We start from the raw sequence: 24,438 nt of genomic DNA, 5'->3' as shown, positions 1-24,438 counted from the left end.
CATCGTTTAGGGGAGAGAGAAATCGGGGGAGTGTCAGGAAAATGACAAGGTCTCTATCTGTGGCTTTTTTCGTAGGAAGCTGCCGCTTTGGGGAGGAGAGTCATGGTGCTGGACCTCGTGGTCCCGTCGCCCCAGGGCACATCATGGGGTGAGCTGCTCTTCCCACCATCGTGCGGTGGTTGTTCTCTGTAGGCTCAGCCTCCCTCAGTCCTCACAACAGTCTCGAGTATAACCCAGCTGCTTCAGGGGTGAGGAAACTAAATCTCCAATCACACTGTTAACAAGAGGAGACACTGGAAGAATAATAGGAAAATAATTAGGAAGACTGTGGGAAAGGGGAAAATTCCGTGACCCCAGTATTCCAGAACTTCTGCCAGAATAATTTTTGTACACACGCATGGGTGTTTTCACACCATTGTGGTCACGCAGTGGTATGTGCACCCCGTGTGCTCGCCTGAGTTGGCCGTGATGCTTTTCTGTGTTTCTGCATTGATTTTATCATGGACCCCAGTGGCTGCAGGATGGTCAGTTGACTTAGCGTGTGTGGTCATCCCAGGTCCGTTTAATGCAACGCACAGCAAGCTCCCAGCCTGGGACTTTGTTGTAGACAAGAGTGCTCGCCTGTCCACGCTCTTTTCACTGTAGCGTAGAAGGCATAACTTTTGTGCTGGGTGTTTTCTGCCTATGCTTCGGTCCATCCCCGTTGTCTGTACCCTGCGCTCCCCACAAACTGGTGGATTGGCCGCATGCCCTCTGGCTTCTGCTGGGGCGTGGCCATCGGGGTAACGGGAAGAGCAGAGGAGGAAGCGTAGGGCGGGGTCTCCAGGCCCGCTGGGCACTGCAGGCTGGTTCTCCCCCGTGGTCCAGCTTTGGGTGGTGGCACTGGCCCCGTCGCTTACCCCTTCACGGGGCTGGTGGTGGCCCCCTTGCACCCACTGCTCTTCCTGCCACACCCTGTAATGATTTCTACCCTCTCCTCAGTTCCCCAGCTGGAGTGTCACCTGTTTCCTGCCGGAACCCTGACAAAATGGGAAAGTTGGTTTTTGTTTTTTGTAATAAATTCATTTACTTTATTGATTTTATTGATTTTATTTTTGGCTGTGTTGGGTCTTGATCGCCGCACGCGGGCTTTCTCTAGTTGCGGCGAGCGGGGGCTACTCTTCGTTGTGGTGTGCAGGCTTCTCATTGCAGTGGCTTCTCTTGTTGCGGAGCACGGGCTCTAGGCGCGCGGGCTTCAGTAGTTGTGGTGCGTGGGCTCAGTAGTTGTGGCTCGCGGGCTCTGGAGCGCAGGCTCAGTAGTTGTGGAGCACGGGCTGCGTTGCTCCGCGGCATGTGGGATCTTCCCAGACCAGGGCTTGAAGCCGTGTCTCCTGCGTTGGCAGGCGGATTCTTAACCACTGCACCACCAGGGAAGCCCCGGGAAAGTTGGTTTTTAAAGTTCAAGTTTACTCAAAAAAATTTAGCCTAGAATTTCATATATTAAAGGTAGTTCACCTCAACTTTGCTCGTATGGTTGGAACTCTTGTCTTTCTTCTTCCTTCCTCTGGCCCTGTCCCCTCCCCTGTCCAGAAAGAGCCCGCTTAACCTGGACACCAGGAGAGATGTGCTCTCAGAGGGCTCTTCTGTTTCTAGCCCCGTGTTGTTGAAGGATCCAGAGTAGATGTTACCTGGCAGCTGGCAGTGGACCTGTGCTGGCTCCGAGGAGGACTCAGGTTCGCAGAAGCAAAGGCTGGAGGCTGCAGTGTTGGCCTCAGTGCAGCGTGGGCCTAATTAACCTGACGCGGTTCTGACCACGTCAGACTCAAGTGGAAGTTTTAGACTCTGTCCCCAGAAAACCGTTCACGTGCACGTCCATGTTTTGCGCATCCCTGGGCCTCCTTCATGGACCCTCGGTCAACAGGTTTGGTGAATCATTTCGTGTCGTTGTGGGGTGTGATGGTGACCCCATGACCGTCAAGTTTGTCATTTCTACATTTTAATACCACCCACTCTGCACGTGCGCAAAACCACACGCACGCACACACACGCACACGCACGCACACACGCACGCGCACACGCACGCACACACACACACACACAACGTTACAACTGTGACTTTCTCTCTCAGGTGTCGCTGGCACTTGTGTGAATGTCGGCTGCGTCCCGAAGAAGTTGATGCACCAAGCCGCCCTTTTGGGCCAGGCGCTGACTGACTCCAGGAAGTTCGGCTGGGAGTGCAGTCAACAAGGTGGGTGATAGCGTGTAAAGAGAGACGTTGGGAGAAAAGAAGAAAGAGCGAGTTCCTTGGAAATCCGTGCTATTTACATTGCTGTAGTTTAGTTTTATGGGCTTTTTTGGCTGTGCCGTGCAGCTTGTGGGATCTTAGCTCCCCGACCAGGGATCGAACGTGGGCCCTCGGCAGTGAGAGCGTGGAGTCCTAACCCCTGGACCGCCAGGGAAGCCCCTGTAGTTCAGTTTTAAATTAGTTTAATAAACACTTGTGAAGAGCCCACCGTGTGCCAGCGAGGCCCAGAGAACTCAAAGGTGGTCAGTTGAAACCTGCTTTCGTGGGCCTTAGTGCTTAGGGAGGGAGTTGTTGCAGCCTCGGCCATTCCAAACCCTTAGCAGAGTGTGAGAGGGAATAGTTACTATTTTCAGATTTCTTTCAAGTATAAAGAAAACAGAATAGCAAGGGTCATTGTGTGGATTTTATCCATTACTGTGAGGACATTTTCTTTTATATCAGTGTTTATGTATGTCTTTGGTTAATGGATGTCTTTGGTTAATGGAAAACAAATTCACCAATAAAAATCTATTGGTGGCCGGAGATGGAAAGAACCTAAGCGCCCATCATCGGACGAATGGATAAAGAAGATGTGGCACATATACACAATGGAATATTACTCAGCCTTAAAAAGAAATGAAATTGAGATATTTGTAATGAGATGGATAGACCTAGAGTCTGTCATACAGAGTGAAGTAAGTCAGAAAGACAAAGACAAATACCGTATGCTAACACATATATATGGAATTTAAGGGGAAAAAATGTCATGAAGAACCTAGGGATAAGACAGGAATAGAGGCGCAGACCTACTGGAGAACGGACTTAAGGATATGGGGAGGGGGAAGGGTGAGTTTTGACAGGGCGAGAGAGAGTCATGAACATATACACACTAACAAACGTAGTAAGGTAGATAGCTAGGGGGAAGCAGCCGCAAGGCACAGGGATATTAGCTCGGGGCTTTGGGACAGCCTGGAGGGGTGGGAGGGGGAGAGTGGGAGGGAGGGAGACGCAAGGGGGAAGACACATGGGAGCACATGTATATGTATAGCTGATTCACTTTGTTATAAATCAGAAACTAACACATCATTGTAAAGCAATTATACCCCAATAAAGATGTTAAAAAAAAAAAAAAAAATCTATTGGTGGGACTTCCCTGGTGGTCCAGTGGTTAGGACGCTGCACTTCCACTGCAGGGGATGCGGGTTCGATCCCTGGTTGGGGAACTAGATTCCGCATGCCGTGCGGTGTGGCCAAGAAAAAAAAATCTGCAAAGCACCTATTGGTGAGGCTCTGAGGATGCAGAGATGAGGAAACTGTCACTCCTGCCCTTGGTGAGGCTCTGGGGATGCAGAGATGAGATGAGGAAGCTGTCACTCCTGCCCTTGGTGAGGCTCTGGGGATGCAGAGATGAGATGAGGAAACTGTCACTCCTGCCCTGGAGCAGCACAGCCTGCTGGGGGAGGGAGAGCGGAGGGGGAGGGGAGCGGCTTAGTGCCCGTAATTGGTGCTGAGGTTTCCAGCATCAACCTGAAGGGCACTTAGGAGCCTTGAGCCGTGGAGGTGGCGAAGGTGGCCCTTGAGGTAGGACACAGGGCAGGAAGCAGCTTGCCCCACACCATGTGAGCTGTGTAGACATGGTCATCATTGCTGGTCGAAACCCCCTGGGGCCGTGGGCATGGGGTCTGGGAACGCAGTAACCAGAATGGCCATCGGGACTGCAAAATCTCAGGAGACTTGTCCACGGAGGTCCTAGGAAGGGTGACATGATGTCTGGGCATCATAAAGGTTTCAGTTGCTGGTTATCTTCTGTTCACTTCTTGACTCTTGAAGCGATAGATAGGGTGGCTCGTGTGTACCTGTGACTTACCCGTGACAGTGCAGCCCCTTCACACCCCCTGGTGATTTCTCCTCAGTGAAGCACAACTGGGAGACCATGACCGAAGCCATTCAGAAGCACGTCGGCTCTCTGAACCGGAGCTACCAGCGGGCTCTGAGGGAGAAGGCGGTGGCCTACGTCAACTCCTACGGGGAATTTGTTGAACACCATAAAATCAAGGTCTGTTGGGGCGTTTTGTCCCGTTCGTTGCTTTCCTTGCTTCTGCCATGCCTGCCGTGAACCCATACTCCGTGTTGCGTGTTGAGGGCTGCAGCTGGTGTGCGTGTACACAGCCGTGCACGCGTGTGCTTTCCCCAGTGTTCGTTGACTCCACGTCTGGCTAAAGTGGAGACATTGCCTTTTAAAGAATTCTCAGTTTTAACTTATTTGCCTTTCGGTTTCATTGCCATCTTAAAAGAGAAAATGTTTAAACAGTTCAGAGTTCAAAATTCTAAAAAGATCAAAATTTTAGGAGTGCAATTCTTTTTTAAAATGAAACCTCAACTAGAACTCCGGTACGTATTATTCATAAAAGCACTAGTAGGGCTTCCCTGGTGGCGCAGTGGTTGAGAGTCCGCCTGCCGATGCAGGGGACGCGGGTTCGTGCCCCGGTCCGGGAAGATCCCACGTGCCGCGGAGCGGCTGGGCCCGTGAGCCATGGCCGCTGAGCCTGCGCGTCCGGAGCCTGTGCTCCGCAACGGGAGAGGCCACAACGGTGAGAGGCCCGCGTATCGCAAAAAAAAAAAAAGCACTAGTAAAAGTAGTATCAGAATTAGTGTATTTTATACATTTATATTTGTAATATTTGTGTGTTGTAAGATCAGTACTTACGGAGAATGAGACTGTCGGTGATCACAAACATTTAACTGGAGTGTGAGAGACGTTCCGATACCATCCTCAACACCTGCTCCACCTCTGTCCTCTGCTTTGGTGGCAGAGTACTCGATGGCCTGGACAGGACTTGAGGGCCTTTTGTGGTCACCTGTTGTCTCTAGAAAGGTGTCAGTGGTGTGTTGAGAGCTGAGAACCTCACATGGCCACAGGAGGCCGGGGCGGGAGCTCCAGTCGGGGGGCTTGTTTCTCAGGCCGTCACCTGCCTGCCTTCTCCCCGCTGCAGCCTGGCTGTTCTGTTCAGGACCCTCCTCCAGGCTGCCCTCCCTCCATCCCACTGTTTTTTAGTTTTCTAATGAAAATGGATTTATGATTTACTTGTGTAATTGAAAATAAACAAACAATGAACAGCTTTGTGGATTCCGCAGAGCCTGGATTTCGGGATGGCGCACAAGGGTCTTCAGAGTGGGCGCCCTCTTTCCCTGTTCCTTCCCGGCACTGGCTGCTCCCCAGATGCCAGCTGCTCTTCGGCCTGCGCACTTGGCCACGCTCTGTCCTCTCTCCAGTCACCCACGCGGCCGCCCTGACTGGCCTTCCAGTCCCCCACTGCCCCGCACCGCGGCCGTAGTGCCCGGGCTGTGAACACGCCTGTTTTCTGTGCAGGAGGTTATCACAGTGCGTTACTATCTTTGCATGTGTGTTCCCGCTGACAGGAAGATCTGTGGTAACTACTGCGTCCCGGGTGTCTGATATTCTGTGGTGTTTGATGAAAAGTGAAGTTTGCTTTGCTCTTTTCAAGGCAACCAATGGAAAAGGACAGGAAACGTATTATACTGCAGCAAAATTTGTCATAGCAACAGGCGAAAGGCCGCGCTATTTGGGAATCCAAGGAGATAAAGAATACTGTATTACCAGGTAAGATTAACTAGGCCATCTAACTGTAAGTTGTAAATAGTACGTTTCTGTGTCTCCAGTTTATTTACTCCCTGTCTTATTTCACAAAAGATTTGAACTAATGACAAATCAAAGTACATACAATGCAAAGCTAGGTAGTTAACATAATGGAGCACAGAGACCGTAGGCTCAGTAAATAATAAGGTCACAGATGCACACAGGTGTGCTGCAGGTCTCCTGGTAGGTGCTCTGGGAACGGGTCTGGGATTTGGCTCTACAATTTCTAGAGCTCACGGGGAAGCAGTGACTACTTCACTGCTTTAGGGTTTCGTGTCTGTATGGCAGTAATGAACCAGGTGACCAGGAGAAGCACAGCTGTCCTAATACTGGCACGTAATAGGAATTCTCATTGGACGGTTGCAGCAGGACATACGACCTCGACATATAAAGCTGGACAATGCATTTCAAACCTTTTTGAGCGGGCGCACTTTAACAAATACGTTTTTCACTGTGTGGTCGCTCAGGTGAACACACGCCAGACAAAGCCGTGTTTCTTCTTGTTACATAGAATGTGGTCTAATACCCTCTATTCCATTTTATTATTTACAAAATCTTGGCCTGTGACCCACTAGTTTGATTTTGAGACACTGGGCTGGACATCTCCCTCCACAGTGGACACGCATGCCACGGGCTGTCTGTCCCCTTCAGCGCCTGTTCGTTCCGGCCCCGCATGGCACCATCCCGCCCGGAAACCCCTTCTCTCTTTGCAGCGATGACCTCTTCTCTCTGCCCTACTGCCCGGGCGCGACCCTGGTGGTGGGCGCATCCTCCGTGGCACTGGAGTGCGCAGGCTTCCTGGCCGGCCTGGGCCTGGAGGTCACGGTCATGGTGAGCTCGCAGCTTCTGCGGGGCTTCGACCAGGAGATGGCCGAGAAGGTGGCTTCCTCCATGCAGCAGCTGGGCGTCCGATTCCTGCGCAAGTTCGTGCCCGTGGAGGTGAGTTCCCAGCACCTGCCAGCCTTCGCTGTCGCCTCGCCCTCCCCGCTCCTGCGCTTTCCTGTTGCCCTCGTTAACTCTGCTCGCCAGGGACCCTGAAGATGGGGCTCCCACCCCGGTCTCGGCGCCCGGCCGCCCCCTCCCCCTCCTCCCCTTCCCCCTCACCGTCCCTCCCCCGGCCGCACGTCCCGTCTCAGTGCTGAGGCCTCTGCTCAGGCATCCTCCCCAACTCCGCACCCATTTATGCAGCCGCCTGCTGGGCATCTCCACGTGAATTCCTCTCAAGCATTTTAAATTTAACAAGATGAAATAAAGCTCTTGATTTCCCCACCGAATGTACTCCCTGCTGTGTTTCCGGCCTGTCTCAGTGCTCGGGAAGTGGTCCCCTGGAACACGCCATCTGTTAAGTCAGTGCCTGGAAAGCATCCCTCTGTGGCTCCCCTTCTGTTGTCCCCAACTAACCCAGCAACTTATCTCTCTTCCACATTGTCCCTTGGGACGGCCCTCTTTTCTCTGTCCAAACACCTAAACATACACACACCCTGTGGTCCACCTATTTTCTGTCACCTGTAGAGATAATCCTTGCACTGTTCCTCCTCACCAGCTTCAGCAGTTGGAGAAGGGGTCACCCGGGAAGCTGAAGGTAGTGGCTAAATCTACGGAAGGAACAGAGATGATTGAGGGCCTTTACAACACGGTGAGTTTCTGTCGTGTGAGCAGTGGGTGGATGAACACGCTCATAAGTTAGTGCAGATGAAACTCAGGGGAAAATTATACCAGCATTGACTCTTTTCTTGATTCTTCGTGAGAGTCTGATACATATGGAAGCTGGTTGTGCTGTTGACATTTGATAGTTTTTAGTGGCACAGGAAGCATACGATGGTAATATACGTGTGTGTGTGACTATGCAGAGAACAAAATCTGGAAGCAGGTATACCTGCATTTAGTGCTTACTTCTGGGGAATTAGATGTCTTATACATTCCTGCATTTGAATATTTTGCAATAAACATTGAATATACTTTATAATCAAAACAACAGTAAAGATATTTTCAAAAACAATGTAAAATCTCCAGTGTGACTAGTCCCTGGACTTTTGGGTGGCAACAATTCTAATTTAAACTGATGCTATTTAGAGACCATTTCTTTTGTAAACTGTAGTTTATACCTTTAACATAAACTGTACACTTATGTTTTACACACTCTTATAACATGATTCTTTTCAATTAAAAGTAGATAACGTGGAGAGGCTCACCAACGCCAAAAATATGTAAAACAAAAACAAAAATAAAAATCAGCCTCTGTTCAGATTTCGATTAGGATTGCGGTGGATGCGTAACCAGTTGGAAACACTGGACTTCTTTGCAGTGTCCATTCTCCCAGTCCATGAACATGGTATATCTGTCCTTTGACTTAAGACGTCTGTCATAGTTCCCAGCAAATTTAGTACATTTCTCTGTAGACATCAAGAAGGTCTTCCGTTAGATTTATTGCTAGGTACTTACATATTTCTGTATAGTTACAAACGATGTTTTATGAAAACAATGTCATTGTCTTTCACTGTTTGTTGCTGATATATAGAAATGCAGCTGATTTGTGTGATTTGACGTAGTATTCAGTAAGCTTGCTAAAGTCATATTTGGTTATGTATCCTTAGACTTTGTGGGGTCTTCTTTGTACATGTTCATATCGAGGGTTTTGCTTCCTCCTTTCGACTGTTTCCCTTTCCTCCTTTTTCTTGCACAAGGGCACCAGCCACGGCCTCCAGTGCAGTGTTAACAAGAAATGCAGAGCCAGGTGCTCCTGTCTGTTCTCAGGGTCGGAAGGAAGGCTTTCACTGTTTCATGGTTATAGAGTAAGGTGTTCCATAGGGTTTGGGTAGATACTCTTAATCACGCTAAAGAAATCATTTTCTATTTCTCGTTTGCTAAGTGGTTTCATTTGTTATTTGGGTTTTGTTTGTTTGTTTGTTTTAAAAGATTGTTTCTTTTGTAGCTGTTAATGATTTTTTTTCTTTAACCTGTTAGTGTGTTGAATTACATTGGTTTTCTAATGTTCAGTCAACTTTGTATTCCTGATAAACCCAACTTGGTAATGGTCCTTTTTATATATTGTTGGATTTGGTTATTTAGAATTTTTGCATCTCTATTCAAGAATTGTATTGGCTTATAATTTTCCTTTCACGTACTGAACTTTTCAGATTTGGGTATCAAAGTTATTCTAGCTCATGAAAGATGTTTGGAATATGTTCCTTCTTTTTCTGTTCTCTGGAAGCATTTAGTAATACTAGAATTAGTTCTTTGTATGTTTGATAGAATTCACTGATGCAACCACCAGGGCCTAGAATGTTCAGTGAAGATATATTCAATTTTCTTTAACAGTCAATGGACCTTTTAAAGCTTTCTACTTTTTTCTATATCAACTTTTGATTTGTTATATTTTCTCAGAATTAGTCTGTTTCATCTAAGTTATCAAATGTATTGGTATAAAGTGCAAAATATTTAAAATTGTGAATTGTTTATTTTTGTAATGATGTATCATTTACATGTAGTGATATACACAGTTCAATTGGCTTTGACAAGTGTACATGTTTCTGTAATGCACACTCCTTTGAGAGTAACAGAGCATTTCTGTGGAGTCGGAAAGCTGTCTCGCACCCCTTCCCAGTACCTTACCCCAAGCAACCCTGATCTGGTCTGTCACCAGAGACCAGCTGTTCCTATTTAGATGTCACGATGTGGAGCCACGTGGTACGTGCTCCTCGGGGTCTGACTCGGGATCCATCCATGTGGCGTGTATCAGTGGCTGGCTCTTTTCACCATATGAATTGTCTGAATGTACCACAGGTCACTTTCCTGTGGAGGGATGCCAGGCTGTTTGCCCCTGGGTTCTTGTGACGAAAACTCTGTGAAGGTTCTTGCGTGAGGCCTTCTGTGGACACACGCTTTCCTTTCTTGTGGGTAAATACCTAGCAGTGAAATTGCTTGGTCATTGGGGACTTCCTGTGTTTAACTTTTGGGGAAGCTGCCAGACAGCTTCCAAATGATTGTCTCAATCTATATTCCCACCAAGGATGCATGAGTTGTGGTTGTCCTGTAGCCTCACCAACATTTGGGGTTGTCGACTTTTTTGTTTAAGCCGCTCCAGTGCATGTGTAGTGGAATCTTGTTATAGGTTTAGCTTGCATCTTCCTAGTGACTACAGTGATGTTTGGCAACTTCTCATGTGTTTTTTGGCCGTTTAAATATTTTCCCTTATCAAGTGTCTGTTTGAGTCTTTGGCGCATTTTTGGTTGGGTTATTGAATTTTATTTGGAATTGCAGGAGTTCTGTGTGTGTTGTGGGTACATTCCTTTTTCAGATGTGTGTGTGTGAATATTTCTTCCCACCTAGTTGCCCATTTAGTTTTTTATGGCATCTTTTGATGAGCAATAGTTTTAAATTTTTGCTGAAGTTCAATTCATCAGATTTTTGTTTTATGATTAAAGTTCTCTGCGTGCTCTACCCAGAGGTTGTGAAGATATTCTACATTTTCTTCCTGAAGCTTTATAGCTTTATCTTTTATGTTTAAGCCTGTAATTCATCTTGAACCAATTTTTGTTTACAGTGTGAGGTAGGAATTGAGGTTCTTTTTCTTCCGTGTTGATACCCAGAGCCATCTGTGAAGAGACTTCTCTTTGTCCATTGAGTTGCTTTGGTGCCTTTGTGATCATGTGATGTTTAACTGTGGGTCTGTTTCTGTCCTCTCTGACCTGTTTTGGTCATTGAAGCTTTATAGTAAGTACTAGACCAGGGAGGGTAGGCTCTCTAACTTTGCATAAGGCCTTTCCATATGAAATTTTTTTATTGAAGTATAACTGATTTACTTTACAACTAATGTTGTGTTAGTTTCAGGTGTACAGCAAAGTGATTCAGATATATGTGTGTGTGTGTTCTTTTTCAGATGTTTTTCCAATTATAGGTAATACAATATACTGAATACAGCTCCCTGTGCTCTACAGCAGGTCCTTGTTGATCATCTACTTTATACATAGTAGTGTGTGCCTGTTAATCCCAAGCCCCTAGTTTATCCTCCCCACCTTTTCCCCTTTGGTAACCATAAGTTTGTTTTCTACGTCTGTGAGTCTGCTTCTGTTTTGTGAATAAGTTCATTTGTATCATTTTTTTAGATTCCACATATAAGTGATATCATATACTTGTCTTTGACTTACTTCGCTTAGTATGAAAAGCTCTAGGTCCATCCATGTTTCCAATTCGTTAAAAAAAAAAAAAAGTCCTGCTGGGATTTTGATTGAGATGGTATTGCTTATGTAGATGAATTTGCGAGAACTGACATCTTAACAACATTGATTTTTCCAGTACACGAACCTCATACATGTTTCCATTTATTTGCGAGTTCTTTAGTTTCTCTCAGCAGCTTTTTGTCATTTTGCTCTAGAGGTCTTTCATGTATTTTGTCAAATTTATCTCTAAGTATCTCATATTTTTAAGCTACCGTAAATGGTATTTTAAACTTTAAATTTTCAGTGGTTAGTAGGTAGTACATAGAAATACAAATGATTTTTGTATATTGACCTCCTTAGGATTTGTCCTGCGTAAAACACCAGTTTTGTTTCTTCTTTCCAGTCTGTGTGCTTTTATTTCTTTTTCTTGCCTTGTTACACTGATTAAGACATCCACAACAGTGTTGAATGGAAATTGTGGGGGTTCCCCATCTCAGCGGTGAGGCCATCTTTCATCACAGCTGGGATGTGAGCTCTCGGGTTTTGCAGGTGCCTTTTATCAGGCTGGGGAAGTGCTCTTTTATTCTGCGTGTGCTGAGGACTTTATTAAAATCCTCAACGGGTGTTCAGTTTTGTCAAATGCTGTCCCCACATCTATTGGGATGACTAAGTTGTTTTCTCCTTTATTCTGTTAATGTGGTGAATTACACTGATTGATTTTTGTATGTTAAACCAGATTTGTATTTTGGGGACAAAGCCCACTTTTTTCACGTTGCTCTATTTTACTTGCTGACATCTGTTAAGGGTTTTGCATCTGTGTTCCCGAAGAGTGCTGGCTTCTCATTTTCTTTTCTTTTCCTGCCCTTGTTTGATGCTGTGTCAGGTGATTGTGCCGGCCTTCTACAAAGGACTTGGGACGTGGTCCCTCTTCTGTGTCCCGGAGAGTTTGTGTATCATTAATGTTATTTCTTTTTTTAAAAAAATTATTGATTTATTTTATTTATTTTTGGCTGCACTGGGTCTTCGTTGCGCACAGGTTTTCTCTAAGTTGTGGCGAGCGGGGGCTACTCTTCATTGCGGTGTGCGGGCTTCTCATTGTGGTGGCTTCTCTCGTTGCGGAGCACGGGCTCTAGACGCGCGGGCTTCAGTAGTTGTGTCACGTGGGCTCAGTATTTGTGGCTCATGGACTCTAGAGCTCAGGTTCAATAGTTGTGGCGCACGGGCTCAGTTGCTCTTGGGCATGTGGGATCTTCCTGAAGCAGGGCTCGAACCCGTGTCCCCTGCATTGGCAGGCGGCTTCTCAACCACTGCGCCACCAGGGAAGTCCTTAGTGTTATTTCTTAAGTGTTGCATAGACTCTACCAGTGAAGTCACCTGGGTCTGGAGTTAACTTATGGGAAGTTTATACATCGTGGATTCAGTTTCTGTAGTGAGTATAGAGTTCCTTAGTCTGCTAGGGCTGCCATAACAAAGTGCCACTAGGTGGGGTTTCTCTCGCCTCTGGAGACCAGACCCCTGAGATAGAAGTGTGAGTAGATTGCTCTCCTCTGAGGCCTGTCTCCTGGGCGTGTAGACGGCCGACTTCTCCGTGTGTCCTCATGTGATCACCACTCAGTTTTTGTTGTGTGTGTCCCAAAAACCTCTTCTTATATAAGGACACACGTCAGACTGGGTTTAGGCCACCCTAATGGCCTTGTTTTATCTTAATCACCTCTGCAGAGGCCCCATCTCCAAATACAGTCACATTCTGAGGTTCTGGGGGTTAGGGCTACAACATGAATTTGGGGAAGGGGCACAGTGCAGCTCATGACGTAGGGTTACTCAGACTTGTATGGGTGCAAGTTCGGTACATTCTGTCCTTCAAGGAATCTATTTTGTCGAAACTGTCAAATGTATTGGCATAGGGTGTTCATGATATTCTGTTACTGTCCTTTAATGTCTGAAGGGTCCACGGTGAGGTTCCCTCTGTCCTTCCTGTTACTGATCGTTTGTTTTTGCTCTCTCTCTAAATGTAGGTTTTGTTAGCAATTGGTCGTGACTCCTGTACGAAGAAAATCGGGCTGGAGAAGATTGGTGTCAAAGTCAATGAGAAGTGAGTCCCGGGCGTCACCACCCAGCGCTGCACGGGGCAAGACCCAACGCTGCACGGGGCAAGACCCAACGCTACACTGGGCAAGTCCCAGCGCTGCACGGGGAAAGCCCCAGCGCTGCACGGGGAAAGCCCCAGCGCTGCACGGGGCAAGCCCCAGCGCTGCACGGGGCAAGCCCCAGCGCTGCACGGGGAAAGCCCCAGCGCTGCACGGGGCAAGACCCAACGCTGCACGGGGCAAGACCCAACGCTGCACTGGGCAAGCCCCAGCGCTGCACGGGGAAAGCCCCAGCGCTGCACGGGGCAAGCCCCAGCGCTGCACGGGGCAAGCCCCAGCGCTGCACGGGGCAAGCCCCAGCGCTGCACGGGGAAAGTCCCAGCGCTGCACGGGAAAGTCCCAGCGCTGCACGGGGCAAGACCCAGCGCTGCACGGGTCACGACCCAGCACTGCACGGGGCAAGTCCTGCACTGCACGGGGAAAGTCCCAGCGCTGCACGGGTCATGACCCAGCGCTGCACGGGGCACGGTGTTTCTACACATCAGCTCATGGAGACTCTTATCTAATTACTAACATGCAAAGTTTCGATGCTTTAAATTTACTTTGTAAGTACTGTGGCAGCTCTGTATTATCAATTTTTTCATTAATTAATTGATAACTCTTCATGTTTTTCTTAAATATCTCATACATTAAACAGTTATTTAAAAAAAATTGTGGGAATGTATTCACCTACTTTCTGTGACTTAGAATGAATTTGTATGTCCTTGATCAGGCACAGAGAAAAATTTCAAAGCTATGGGTTTGAGTCTGGGGGACTCTAGAGATACTTCGGCACCCAGAAAGTGGGCCCGGGTTTTCAGACAGAAGGGTGTTTCTTCAGGAGCCGGAGGTGCCCCGGTTGTCTGAGCCTGCAGACGCTTCACGACACAGTTGCCTGAGCGCTTAGTGGGGTCTTTCTCTCTGAATCAGCCTTTCCCTGGACAGGCGTTCGTGTCCAGCAGTGCAGCGTCGTCGTAATGTCTTTTTTCTTTCCAAACGTAACAGGACTGGCAAAATCCCAGTGAACGACGTGGAGCAGAGCAGCGTGCCCTATGTGTACGCCGTCGGGGACGTCGTGGAGGGTCAGACTGAGCTCACGCCCGTCGCCGTGCAGGCGGGCAGGCTGCTGGCTCGAAGGCTTTTTGGGGGCCGTTTAGAAAAGGTAAGTTTCTTACTGCTGTTTCTGAGATAATGTCTAAAGCAAAATCATGATTTGAGGGCAATCAGTACAGCTGGCACCGTGCGCCTGTTTTGCCGGGGAAGCTTCCCCCTAAACCGTTTGCAGTTCTGTACCATTTACTGGTGGTTTAAATAAGTATCTTATGCGTATCTTAACGTGCAAGCCATTGTACTGGGTGACGTACGGGGGGCGCCCAGGTAGGGACATCCTGTCTCCTGACTGGAGGGGTCTGGAAACGCATCCTGGGCGGATGCTGCTCTGTCACCGGGTGGCAGGGCCCTGCGGCCCGGGGCGGACGGGGCCGGCCTCTGCGCCTGCCCAGCCCGTGGACCTGGCCTAGCCACCCTGCTCCTCCGGACTCCGGGCTCTGTTTCAGCCGACGCACGGCTGACGGTGCATGTGGCGCCCCCTGCAGTCTCCCCACCTCCCGCAGTCTCTGGTCACAGACGAGCCTCTTGCTCTGCGGGCTCTGTCTGCCGGGGCCGACGGCGGTCTCGGGAGCCCCCAGCCCTACGCGTCAGGAGAGCAGGGACCCGTGCCCTGCTGGCAGATGAGGGGCAGCGGGGGAGGTGGCCGGGCTGCGTGGTGGGGGGGGCTCAGGGGGCTTGCTGTGCTGCCCCAGCCTCAGTGCAGAGAGAGGCCTGGCATGTACTGGCAGAGCGAGGGGTCCCACAGCTGGGAGGGAGGAGTCTGGGAGCCAATCTGGTGTCAGATCATCAAGAATCTGGGAGGCTGCAGTGAGGAGCTTTTACGTCCCCCAGCGTTTCATTCAGAAAGGCGTCAGACTGCAGAAGGTCTAGTGACAGTCACCCTACGGGCCTCCCACCCGACTGTGCAGGTGTTAATGCCTCCCGCCTGCATTGCCCAGTATGTGGATGTTCAGCACAAAGACCGTTTTGCTGCGCTTCTGGAAGTGAGTGGCAGGCGCTTTGCCCCCAGAAAACGCCTTCAGCAAGCGTCTCCTAAGAGCAAGGGTGCTCGCCTCCATAACCACAGCTGCATCTCCGCACTGAGGAAGTGAGCAAAGTGCGTCACCCGCGGGCACACGTGCGCATCGCCCGGCACATCTGGCTTTTCAAGCTCTTAGGTCTCTTTTAATCTGCTAGAGCCCCTGCCTCTATTTACCTGTTTCTTTGCTTTATTTCTCAAGATGGGTTTTTTTTTTTTTTTGGCGGTACGCGGGCCTCTCACTGTTGTGGCCTCTCCCGCTGCAGAGTACAGGCTCCGGACGCGAAGGCTCAGCAGCCATGGCTCACGGGCCCAGCCGCTCCGCGGCACGTGGGATCTTCCCGGACCGGGGCACGAACCCGTGTCCCCTGCGTCGGCAGGCGGCCTCTCAACCACTGCGCCACCAGGGAAGCCCTCATGACGGGTTTTTTGACGGATCCAGGCTACTCTTCTTGCAGAGTGTCTCACGTCCTGGGTTTCTCTGATGCTTTGCCTGAGCGGGTTCAGGTGGGATGTTTGGGGCCCGGCTTCTTCATAAGGAGCTCCGTGTGCTGTGTTTCACCACCAGGTGCCCAGCGAGGTCGTGTGTGGAGACCTCGTGGGCACACGGAGGTGTGGGTGGGGCCGTGGCCCCGCTGGCCTCGGCGGGGGCAGGGTGTGAACGGATGGGGGCGGATGGGGAGCTGCCCCTCCCCGGGGCGTGAGCACCGGGCTCTAGGAAGCACAGCAGTTGCCTGAGGTCCTGAGAAGCGGATCCCAGGGGCGGTGGGCGGAGACGTGAGAAGACAGGGCAGCGTGTGTGCAGAGAGAAGTCAGAGGACCAGGGCGGGAGGAAGGCTGCAGGTGGGGTGAGGCGCGGGCCCGCTCAGGTGGAGGTCGGAGTTCAAGGTGTGGGACGTGCTTTAGGTGAAAGGGGAAGCTGGGGAGTTTCCTGTTGATTTCCCTCAATTGATGTGAAGCACGAGAAAAGCACCTGCTGAGAATGAGGCGTCCCCTGTAAGCCACGGGATGCGGGGTTGACGGCCAGAGTGATGAGCAGCCGAGGACCTAGGAGGGGTCAGGAGCTGCTGCGTGCAGCCGTCTGCGCTTCTGTGGCTTCCTGTAGCCGTGCTGGGAAAAGAACAAACGCTTGGCTGGTCCGCGATTTGCAGGTCGTGGAACACGACGTGTCGGGGCCGAAGGTGAGGGTCAGGCTGGCACGCGGTGTCCACATTGTCCACCGGGTGCAGGGACGCCCGGTGGTGCGTGATTGGCTTTCCTCTTGGGCCGCAAAGCAGCGCCTTGCTCAGGCCGTCACGTCGACGGGGTTTCTCGTGAGGATCCCACAGTAACCTGGAGGGAGAACCAGGCTGGGGTGGGGCTGGGCTCGAGGCTGCTCTGGGCCCCGAAAGGGTGGGGTTCCTGGTTGGCTCCCACTCTGGCTCAGCATTTCTTCCTGTCCAACCACCACCCAGGGGCTTCACCACTGGGGGCCTCTCCCTTCGCCTCTAGTTCATATCCTACAGAGGGAAGAATTTGATGGACGTGCAGTGCTGGGCCTTGCCCCTTGCCCCTTTTCCTCTTGCAACCTGGGCAGCCGGTCGGTCCCTTTGGGTTGGAGTCTCCCCTGAGCTAGTCACCTGTGAGCTGTTGGCGGGGTGGGGGAAGTTGTGCGGTGGGCACCGCTGCCCTTGTGGAGCTGTGGGCGGGAAGCACAGTGACCTTCCTCTCTGGCTCTGCCCGCCCCCTTTCTCGGCCCCGCACACGCTTTCTCTCCGTGCAGTCACAGTCTCCAGACAGGCGTGCGCCTGTGCTCACACTCGCGCCCCGGGATGCAGGGCTGCTGGGGACGGCGTGTGGGGCTCAGGGTCTGCAGCCTTCCCGTGATGTCCTCCTGTGCTCTGTCCCAGGCTGATAAGGGCCCTGAAGGGTCCCGTCTCCGGGCCCCGCGGTGTGGCGGCCCTCCATGCGCGTGGCCGTCTCCCCGGGGCGGGCTGGGCCGCTCGCCCTGCCCTGCGCAGTGAGCGGCTTCTCCGCTCATCCCTGCAGGGGCACGGTCATGTGCACGGCTGCGGTGGCCCAGGTCCCGGTGCAATGGCAGCGCGTGGTCCCTGCCCCGGAGTCGGGGCGCGCCCGTCTGCTCAGTGACTCAGTTGCCTGAAGCGCTGGCAGTGAGGGTCACCTGCACGGGGCCGTGCTTGTTGATCTTCCTTTTACAAACGTGCGTCGTATGGATTTTCCCTGTAAAAAGGACCACAAAATGAAAGACCGTGACTGGTTTGTCTTGCAGTGTGACTATATCAATGCCCCCACCGTGGTGTTCACGCCCCTGGAGTACGGCTGCTGCGGGTACGCGGAGGAGAAAGCCGTGGAAGTGTACCGGAAGGAGAATCTGGAAGTAAGGTGGTGTGACTGTGGCATGTTCAGACCTTCTCTTTTAATCCACGGTTTTTGTCTTCAGCCACGTTTTATTTTGTCGTTTTGCGAGTTGCTGTGCTGGTTGTGTTGTAGGAAATTGTATCCCTACTTCAGGAAAACTGGAAATTGGATAACGCGAGCCCTGTCTGTAGCGGACTGTAATAGTCACACAGCCGGGGAAAGAAGGGCGCTGCGCGCGGAGGCTGACGGGAGGCTCCGAGCTGCGCGCGGAGGCTGACGGGAGGGTCGCCGTGCGACCTTCGGGAGCGCCCGAGGCCTTGCGCAGGGGTGGGAGCCAGGAGCTGGGAGACGCGTCGGCTCCTCTCCCTGGTCGGGGTTCATGTGTGTGTGCGGGCAGTGCTGTCCCTGCAGGAACAGAAATGCACGGAGCGGCAGAACGTTGCCCTTCCCTGCTCCGAGTTCACCCGTAGTTCTGGCCTTTGGAGGAGCTGACTGACTCACTGTTGTTCGTCTCAGTTACAAATTATGAGGGACGTTCGCTGGTCCGGGCTGGGTCTGCCGTCCACCCCCGCCCGCTTGGCGTGACAGGAGCCAGACACAGGCAGGACCTGGTCCGGGACCCTCCGCCACCCGCGGGCTCAGGGGAGGGGCAGGTCCGGGGCTGTCGGCCTGCTGGGGGCTCCTCAGGCGCCCCGAAGGTGCTCTCGCCTCGCCTCCACCCCTGCCTGTCTGGTCCTAACTGCCTCGTAAGCAGGAGGGGCGGGGAGGTGAAAAGGGTCAGGGGTTTAGGACTACTCGAAGTTTGAAGCCGCAGGCCGTCCCCTGGCTGCGGGAATCCTCTGAAGCACGGCGCCGAGGCTCCCGCGCTAAATGGCCGAGTGACTTCCTGAGACTCTCCTTTACGTTTCCGGGCTGGGGGACCAGGATGATGACAGACGGTGCTATTTTAGGTGGTGTTTTCGATGGGAAATTTCCATTGTAGAGGACTTTATTTGATAAGTGTTTATAATTCACTTCTGGTAATAATGAAGCACCCATTTGCAGTGGTGAACTTTTACTTGGGTCTTGGAAAAGTGATGGTAACAATTATGGATTTAACACTTAGTTCTAAAACTTTCCGAAATCAATGAGCAATTAAGCTCGGCAGGCACGTGAGAGGAAGGATGCAGGAGGCTGTACCCCAGATAAAGGGATGTCTCTGTAGGAAGGGTTCCCAGGTTTGTGCGGTTACTTTAAGGTCTCTTTCCTAAGGCTCACTGCAGATCAACCCACCTAGTCTGTACATTTATTTATTGCATTTTACAGGACTGAAAATTTGATCTATTAGTATTTTTTTAATATTCCAACTATAAAGAGGAATGAGGAAGCCTCTCATAAATACACATATAATTCCTTTTAAATGAGGAAATTAAGGTGAAAAGAAGATGAGGGTAGAAACAATAAGACAGTGTAAGAAGAAAGATTAATTTGTTCACAAAATTCATGCCGTAACATCCGGTGGACTTTCATCTCTCTGATAATGCACTTGTATGCAGAGTATCTAAAGAACTCTTACAACTCAACAATAAAAACCCCAAATGACCCAGTTTTTTAAAGGGCAAAGAATCTGAATAGATGTTTCTCCAAAGAACATACACAAATGGCCAATAAGCACATGAAAAAGTTCTCAGTATCATTAATCGTCAGGGAAACGTACATCCAGACCTTAGTGAGATACCACAGGGATGATTTGTAAAAATGTTCACCATTTCTGTGGGTTGTCTTTTCACCTTCTTGATGGTGCCCTTTGAAGCACGAGAATCTTTCATTCTGATGAAGTCCAGTATGTCTTTTTTGTTTTCTGTTGCCAGCCACATGGACTTTTGATGTCACTTCTGATAAGTCAGTGCCTAATCCAAAGTCGTGAAGATTGATGCCTATGTTTTTTCTTCTAAGAGTTTTACAGTTTTCAGCTCTTCCATGTGGGTCTGTGGTCCATTCGGAGTTGTTTTCTGCACACGTGTGAGGTAGGGGTCCGACTTCCTTCTTCTGCATGTGGATGCCCATTTCTCTGGGAACAGCTCCTTCCTAGTAGAGGAAACACCGCCAGTGATCCAGCTGCAAATCTGAGCATAATTGGGAGGGTGGGGAAGAGGGTGCAGGGGCCGGGGAAGAACGGGTGAAATCCTCCTCAACAGGGCGAGTCAGTAAGTGAAGCCGAGTACGGAGTCGCGTGAGAGCAGCGCGAGCGTGTTGTGTAGAAGCCCGGGGGCGACCGGCCGCGCAGGACGTGCAGGCGGCTGTGCCGACTGGTTAAAGGGGCACCGGGGCGGCCCGGGCGGCTGTGCCGACTGGTTAAAGGGGCACCAGGGCGGCCCGGGCGGCTGTGCCGACTGGTTAAAGGGGGCACCGGGGCGGCCCGGGCGGCTGTGCCGACTGGTTAAAGGGGCACCGGGGCGGCCCGGGCGGCTGTGCCGACTGGTTAAAGGGGGCACCGGGGCGGCCCGGGCGGCTGTGCCGACTGGTTAAAGGGGCACCGGGGCGGCCCGGGCGGCTGGGTTCATCACAGAGCTTTGAAAATCCGCACATAGTGAGCATAATTTGATTAAGAGATTAAAACTTTTAAAAAAGACAATCATGGGAGATTCTTTGTTTGTTTTGGCCTCTTGCCACGTGGCGTGGGGGATCTCAGTTCCCCGACCACGATCGAATCTGCTCTCTCAGCAGTGAAAGCACCTGGTCCTAAGCACTGCACCGCCAGGGAATTCCCAGGGGTGATTCTGAATAAGGAGAGTACTGGGGGGAGACCAGTCCTGTCAGAGACTGAAATGTATCCTCTAACTACACTAATTAGACTTGCGCCGGAGTGGCACGCAGGTGGGCAGGAAGATTAGTGGGACAGAATCTGGAGCCCAGATTGATTCAAGCGCTTAGAAGAGTTAACGTGTGGTAAAGGTGGTATTTTAAATCTGTGGGAAAGGATATTCTAAGGGTGCTGGAGTCTAAGGGGACAGCCTTCAGGGAAAATATGAAGTTGGGTCCACGCTTCACACCCACTTTGAACCAGAAGGATCAGAAACTTAAAGTAAAATCTTCCAAGTACTAGGAGGAAAAACACAGCTCACACACACGAGGAAAGGAGTGGGAGGGTGTGGGAAGAGGTGTGGGTGCAGGGGCTCAGGGCACATCAAAGCCAGGAGCCTGCAGTTTCAGAAATCCTGTTTAAAACCTTGGAGTTTGCACCATTTCTTTTCTTAACCCTAGGGGTGTATTTTAGGAGTACTGCCTTGAGATGAAGAAGCATTTATCTTCTGTTCCTAATAGCCACAGAGATTGACAAGTTTGTATTAAAATATGAGGAAGAGTTTATTTCTCTTCTGTTAAATACACATTAAACCTAATGTTTTTTGTTAGAAGTAGCTGTGAACTATGATGTGTTTTAAATAAAATGTCATTTCAATTACGTATGCATTAACCACTGATGCTTCCTTAACTTTTAAAATGGTTATTTCTGGACAGTGGGATTTTTTTCCCCACTTTCTTTGTAATTCTCTGCACTGTGTTATTCTTTTAATAACTTTGTATCATTGTTATAAAAACAATGAAGACAGTATTCCAGCTGTAAAATACACAATCCTATTAAAGAACAAAGAGCCAGTACTTCAGTCCCTCCACTGCAGGGGAGAGCTGAGAACACATTCTCATCCTGGCAGCGCACACAGATCCACCGCCTTCTGCGTGGAGTGGTTAGACGGAGGGCCACCGGGACGTGTAGCTGCCCCGAGGGGATGAGGGGACGGACGCTGTGTGGTCTGTCCCTGAGGCCTGAGCAAGTTGGGAGCCTTCGAGGTACCCTGGGCTCTGGCAGAGGGGGGCCTTCAGGTGGCGGGGGCAGTGTTCCTCATACCGTGGGTGGCTGGACTGTCTTGTGGCTTCTGCTTCTCCTACATTTGGTTTGAATGTGAACCTCACAGGAGGCGTGTGAACCGATGGAGGGCAGGACCCAAGGCTTTCTTTACTGTCTCAGCCCCACAGGGCCTGGAGCGTTGGCTGCTTGGAGAGTAGCCCTCTAGGTGCTTGGGAAGCGAAGTTAGTTAATGGGAGATGTTTCGGGACGAACGGCAGAGCAAAGCAAAGGTCACACACTCTGCAGATGGCAGTTAGGAGCTCGCCCAGATGCTCCCGTCAGATTCATAAGCTGGGATCATGCAAGTTTAAACTTCTGAGAGCTGGTACAGAAATTGTCGTCTTTGTATAAGGAGGAGCCTGTCAAGCGGCGGTCTCCGTGGACACCAACCTTGGCCTCTCTCTTGCAGGTCTACCACACTTTGTTCTGGCCTCTCGAGTGGACAGTGGCCTGCAGAGACAGCAACACCTGTTACGCAAAGATTATCTGCAGTAAATTGGACAATGTACGTCATACGGTTGGAAGCAGGAATGTTCTAATTGTAAAACAAATCTTTTATTCTAGTATTTGGGTTTTTATAATCTCTTTAACGATAGCTCTAAGGGCCAGGTGGAAATCCTTGAAACTGTTACCCGGGCACTGTGTCTGAAGAGTGACAGCTGGGCACTGACTTACCTTTTCAGAGTCATCGGAATGTGTCAGTCCAGAGCTGTCTACCTTGGCAGTTTAGAACCACAGGATCTGTGAAAATTTGGGTCATCAGTGATGAAATTTAAGGAGTGTGTTTGTGTACATTTGGAAATACAGGCATACCTCGAAGGTATTGTGGTTAGGTTCCAGACCACTGCAATAAATCGAGTTTTGCAGTAACATGAGCCACAAAATTCTTTGGTTTCCCAGTGCTTATGAAGGTTATGTTTACACTATACGGCAGTCTGTTATGTGTGCAATCGCGTTACGTCTAAAAAGACAATGTACGACCTTAATTTAAAAATATGCTAAAAAACGCTGACCATCACCTGAGCGCCAGCCAGTTGTAGCCCTTCTGCTGGCACAGGGTCTCGCCTCCGGTGCTGGCGGCCGCTGACTGATCAGGATGGAGGCTGCTGAGGCTGGGATGGCTGCGGCCATTTCTGAGAACAAAGCCACCATGAAGTTCGCTGCACTGATGGCCTCTTCGTTTCATGAATGATTTCCCTGGAGCAGCAATGCTGTTTGGCAGCATTCTACCCACAGAACTTCCTTCAAAACTGGAGTCGATCCTCTCAAGCCCCGCAGCTCCTTTATCAATGAAGTCTGTGTCACATCCTAAGGCCTTTGCTGTCGTTTCAGCTATCTGCGCAGCCTCTTCACCAGGAGTAGCTCCGTGTTAAGAAAGCGCTCTCTTTGCTCATCCACGAGAAGCGGCCCCTCATCCGTTCCCAGGTTTCATCGCAAGATGGCAGCCATTCAGTCCCATCTTCAGGCTCCACTTCTAGTTCTGGCTCCCCTGCCGTTCCCACCACGTCTGCAGTCCTTCCTCCATGAAGTCTCGAACCCCTCAAAGTCATCCAGGAGGGCTGGAATCAGCTTCTTCCAAATTCCTCTTCATTTGGATATTCTGACCTCTTCCCATGAATCACAAGTGTTCTTTTTTTTTTTCTCTTAATTTTTATTGGCCACGCCATGCGCATGAGGCACGTGGGATCTTAGTCCCCCGACCAGGGATCGAACCCGCGCCCCCTGCACTGGAAGCACGCAGTCCTGACCACCGGACCGCCAGGGAAGTCCCACAAACGTTCTTAATGGCATCTAGAACGGTGAATCCTTTCCAGAAGGTTTTCAGTTTACTTTGCCCAAATCCATCAGAGGAATCACCGTCTATGGCAGCTACAACCTAACAAAGTGTATTTCTTTCATAATAAGACTTGAAAGTCCACATTACTTCTTGATCTACGGGCTGCAGAAAGGATGTTGTGTTGTCAGGCATGAAAACAACGTTAATCCCGTCGTCCATCTCCATCAGAGCTCTCGGGTGACCAGGTGCGTTGCCAGTGAGCAGTGACCTACTGCCCCTTTCTTGTACTTTTGTCCAAATTTCCATTTCTGGAGTGTCACGCCACCACTCACTGTCTTCCTGGAGCTATGCTGAAAACCACGGACAGGCTTCCATCTCTCAGAAGCTCCTCACTTTCATCAATAAGTGGCTTCCCCCTCTCTGGGCCACGCCTTCTCCCACTTTGCTGCACGTGCACCCCTCAGAGGTTCCCGTCCACGGCCCCCTGGGAGCGCAGCTCACGGGGTATCCGTTTGCCCACCTGCCGCGGGAGCCCGGAGAGTGGGGGGCACAGACTCCTGCCGCCTCTCATGCCCTCTCTCTTCACCTTGTGCACTTTAACCCTGAAGCTCTGGATGAAGAAAAGTGATGCGAAAACATGGAGAGAGGAAGCCTGAGTCCCGGGAGTGCACAGGGACGAACCCGCGTCCCTCGGGGCTGCATGCGCGCAGGGACGAGAGCCGTGCGTCCTTACGGCTCGCGGTCCCTGGGGTGGGGTGTCTGCTGAGCCGACTCGGAGCCGGGCAGCCTGCGTCCTGGGCTGGGAGTAGCGCCTGCTGCCTCCGAACTTAGCCTTATTCCAGCACCGGCTGTTAGTCGGGTTTTGTCGTGTTGTCATTTAGCGCTCTCTCAGTGTAATGCAGAAACGTCCATCGTACTGACAGACTCCTTCGCGCAGCAGGTAAATTGCCCGTTCCGGTAAAGCTGAGTGCATGTTCACACAGGATGTGCATCTACTGGCTCACCCAACAGATTCTCACAGGGCACGGTTTCGTGGTGCTGTTCTCTGCTCAGTTCAGCATTAGAGGTGCTTTTCTCTGGGAG

At 50.7% G+C, this 24,438-nt stretch overlaps 1 protein-coding gene across 12 annotated transcripts in view; it reads left to right on the top strand.

Annotated features, from left to right (window-relative positions):
* The window catches only part of TXNRD3 (thioredoxin reductase 3), a 37,287-nt gene that overhangs the window by 6,591 nt on the left and 6,258 nt on the right, over window positions 1-24,438 (top strand). For 3 of the 12 annotated variants that reach the window (XR_004352117.1, XR_004352118.1, XM_032648115.1), the window contains exons 3-12: window positions 76-148; window positions 2,108-2,227; window positions 4,177-4,319; window positions 5,770-5,885; window positions 6,635-6,860; window positions 7,465-7,557; window positions 13,096-13,172; window positions 14,212-14,368; window positions 17,604-17,711; window positions 21,988-22,083. Coding sequence is in view for 8 of the 12 variants with exons in the window: in XM_032648115.1 (XP_032504006.1) it covers window positions 76-148; window positions 2,108-2,227; window positions 4,177-4,319; window positions 5,770-5,885; window positions 6,635-6,860; window positions 7,465-7,557; window positions 13,096-13,172; window positions 14,212-14,368; window positions 17,604-17,711; window positions 21,988-22,083 (1,209 nt within the window). In the remaining 4 variants the exon portion in view is untranslated. Of the gene's footprint in view, window positions 1-75; window positions 149-2,107; window positions 2,228-4,176; window positions 4,320-5,769; window positions 5,886-6,634; window positions 6,861-7,464; window positions 7,558-13,095; window positions 13,173-14,211; window positions 14,369-17,603; window positions 17,761-19,542; window positions 19,766-21,698; window positions 22,084-22,910; window positions 23,272-24,438 lie in introns of those variants that run through there. The other 9 variants (XM_032648113.1, XR_004352120.1, XM_032648118.1 and 6 more) reach the window with 9 other exon arrangements.

Source organism: Phocoena sinus, chromosome 11, assembly GCF_008692025.1.
Source record: "Phocoena sinus isolate mPhoSin1 chromosome 11, mPhoSin1.pri, whole genome shotgun sequence".
NCBI lineage: Eukaryota > Metazoa > Chordata > Mammalia > Artiodactyla > Phocoenidae > Phocoena > Phocoena sinus.
The sequence above is the reverse complement of the archived record's forward strand: the minus strand, read 5'-3'. Positions and strand labels throughout refer to the sequence as shown.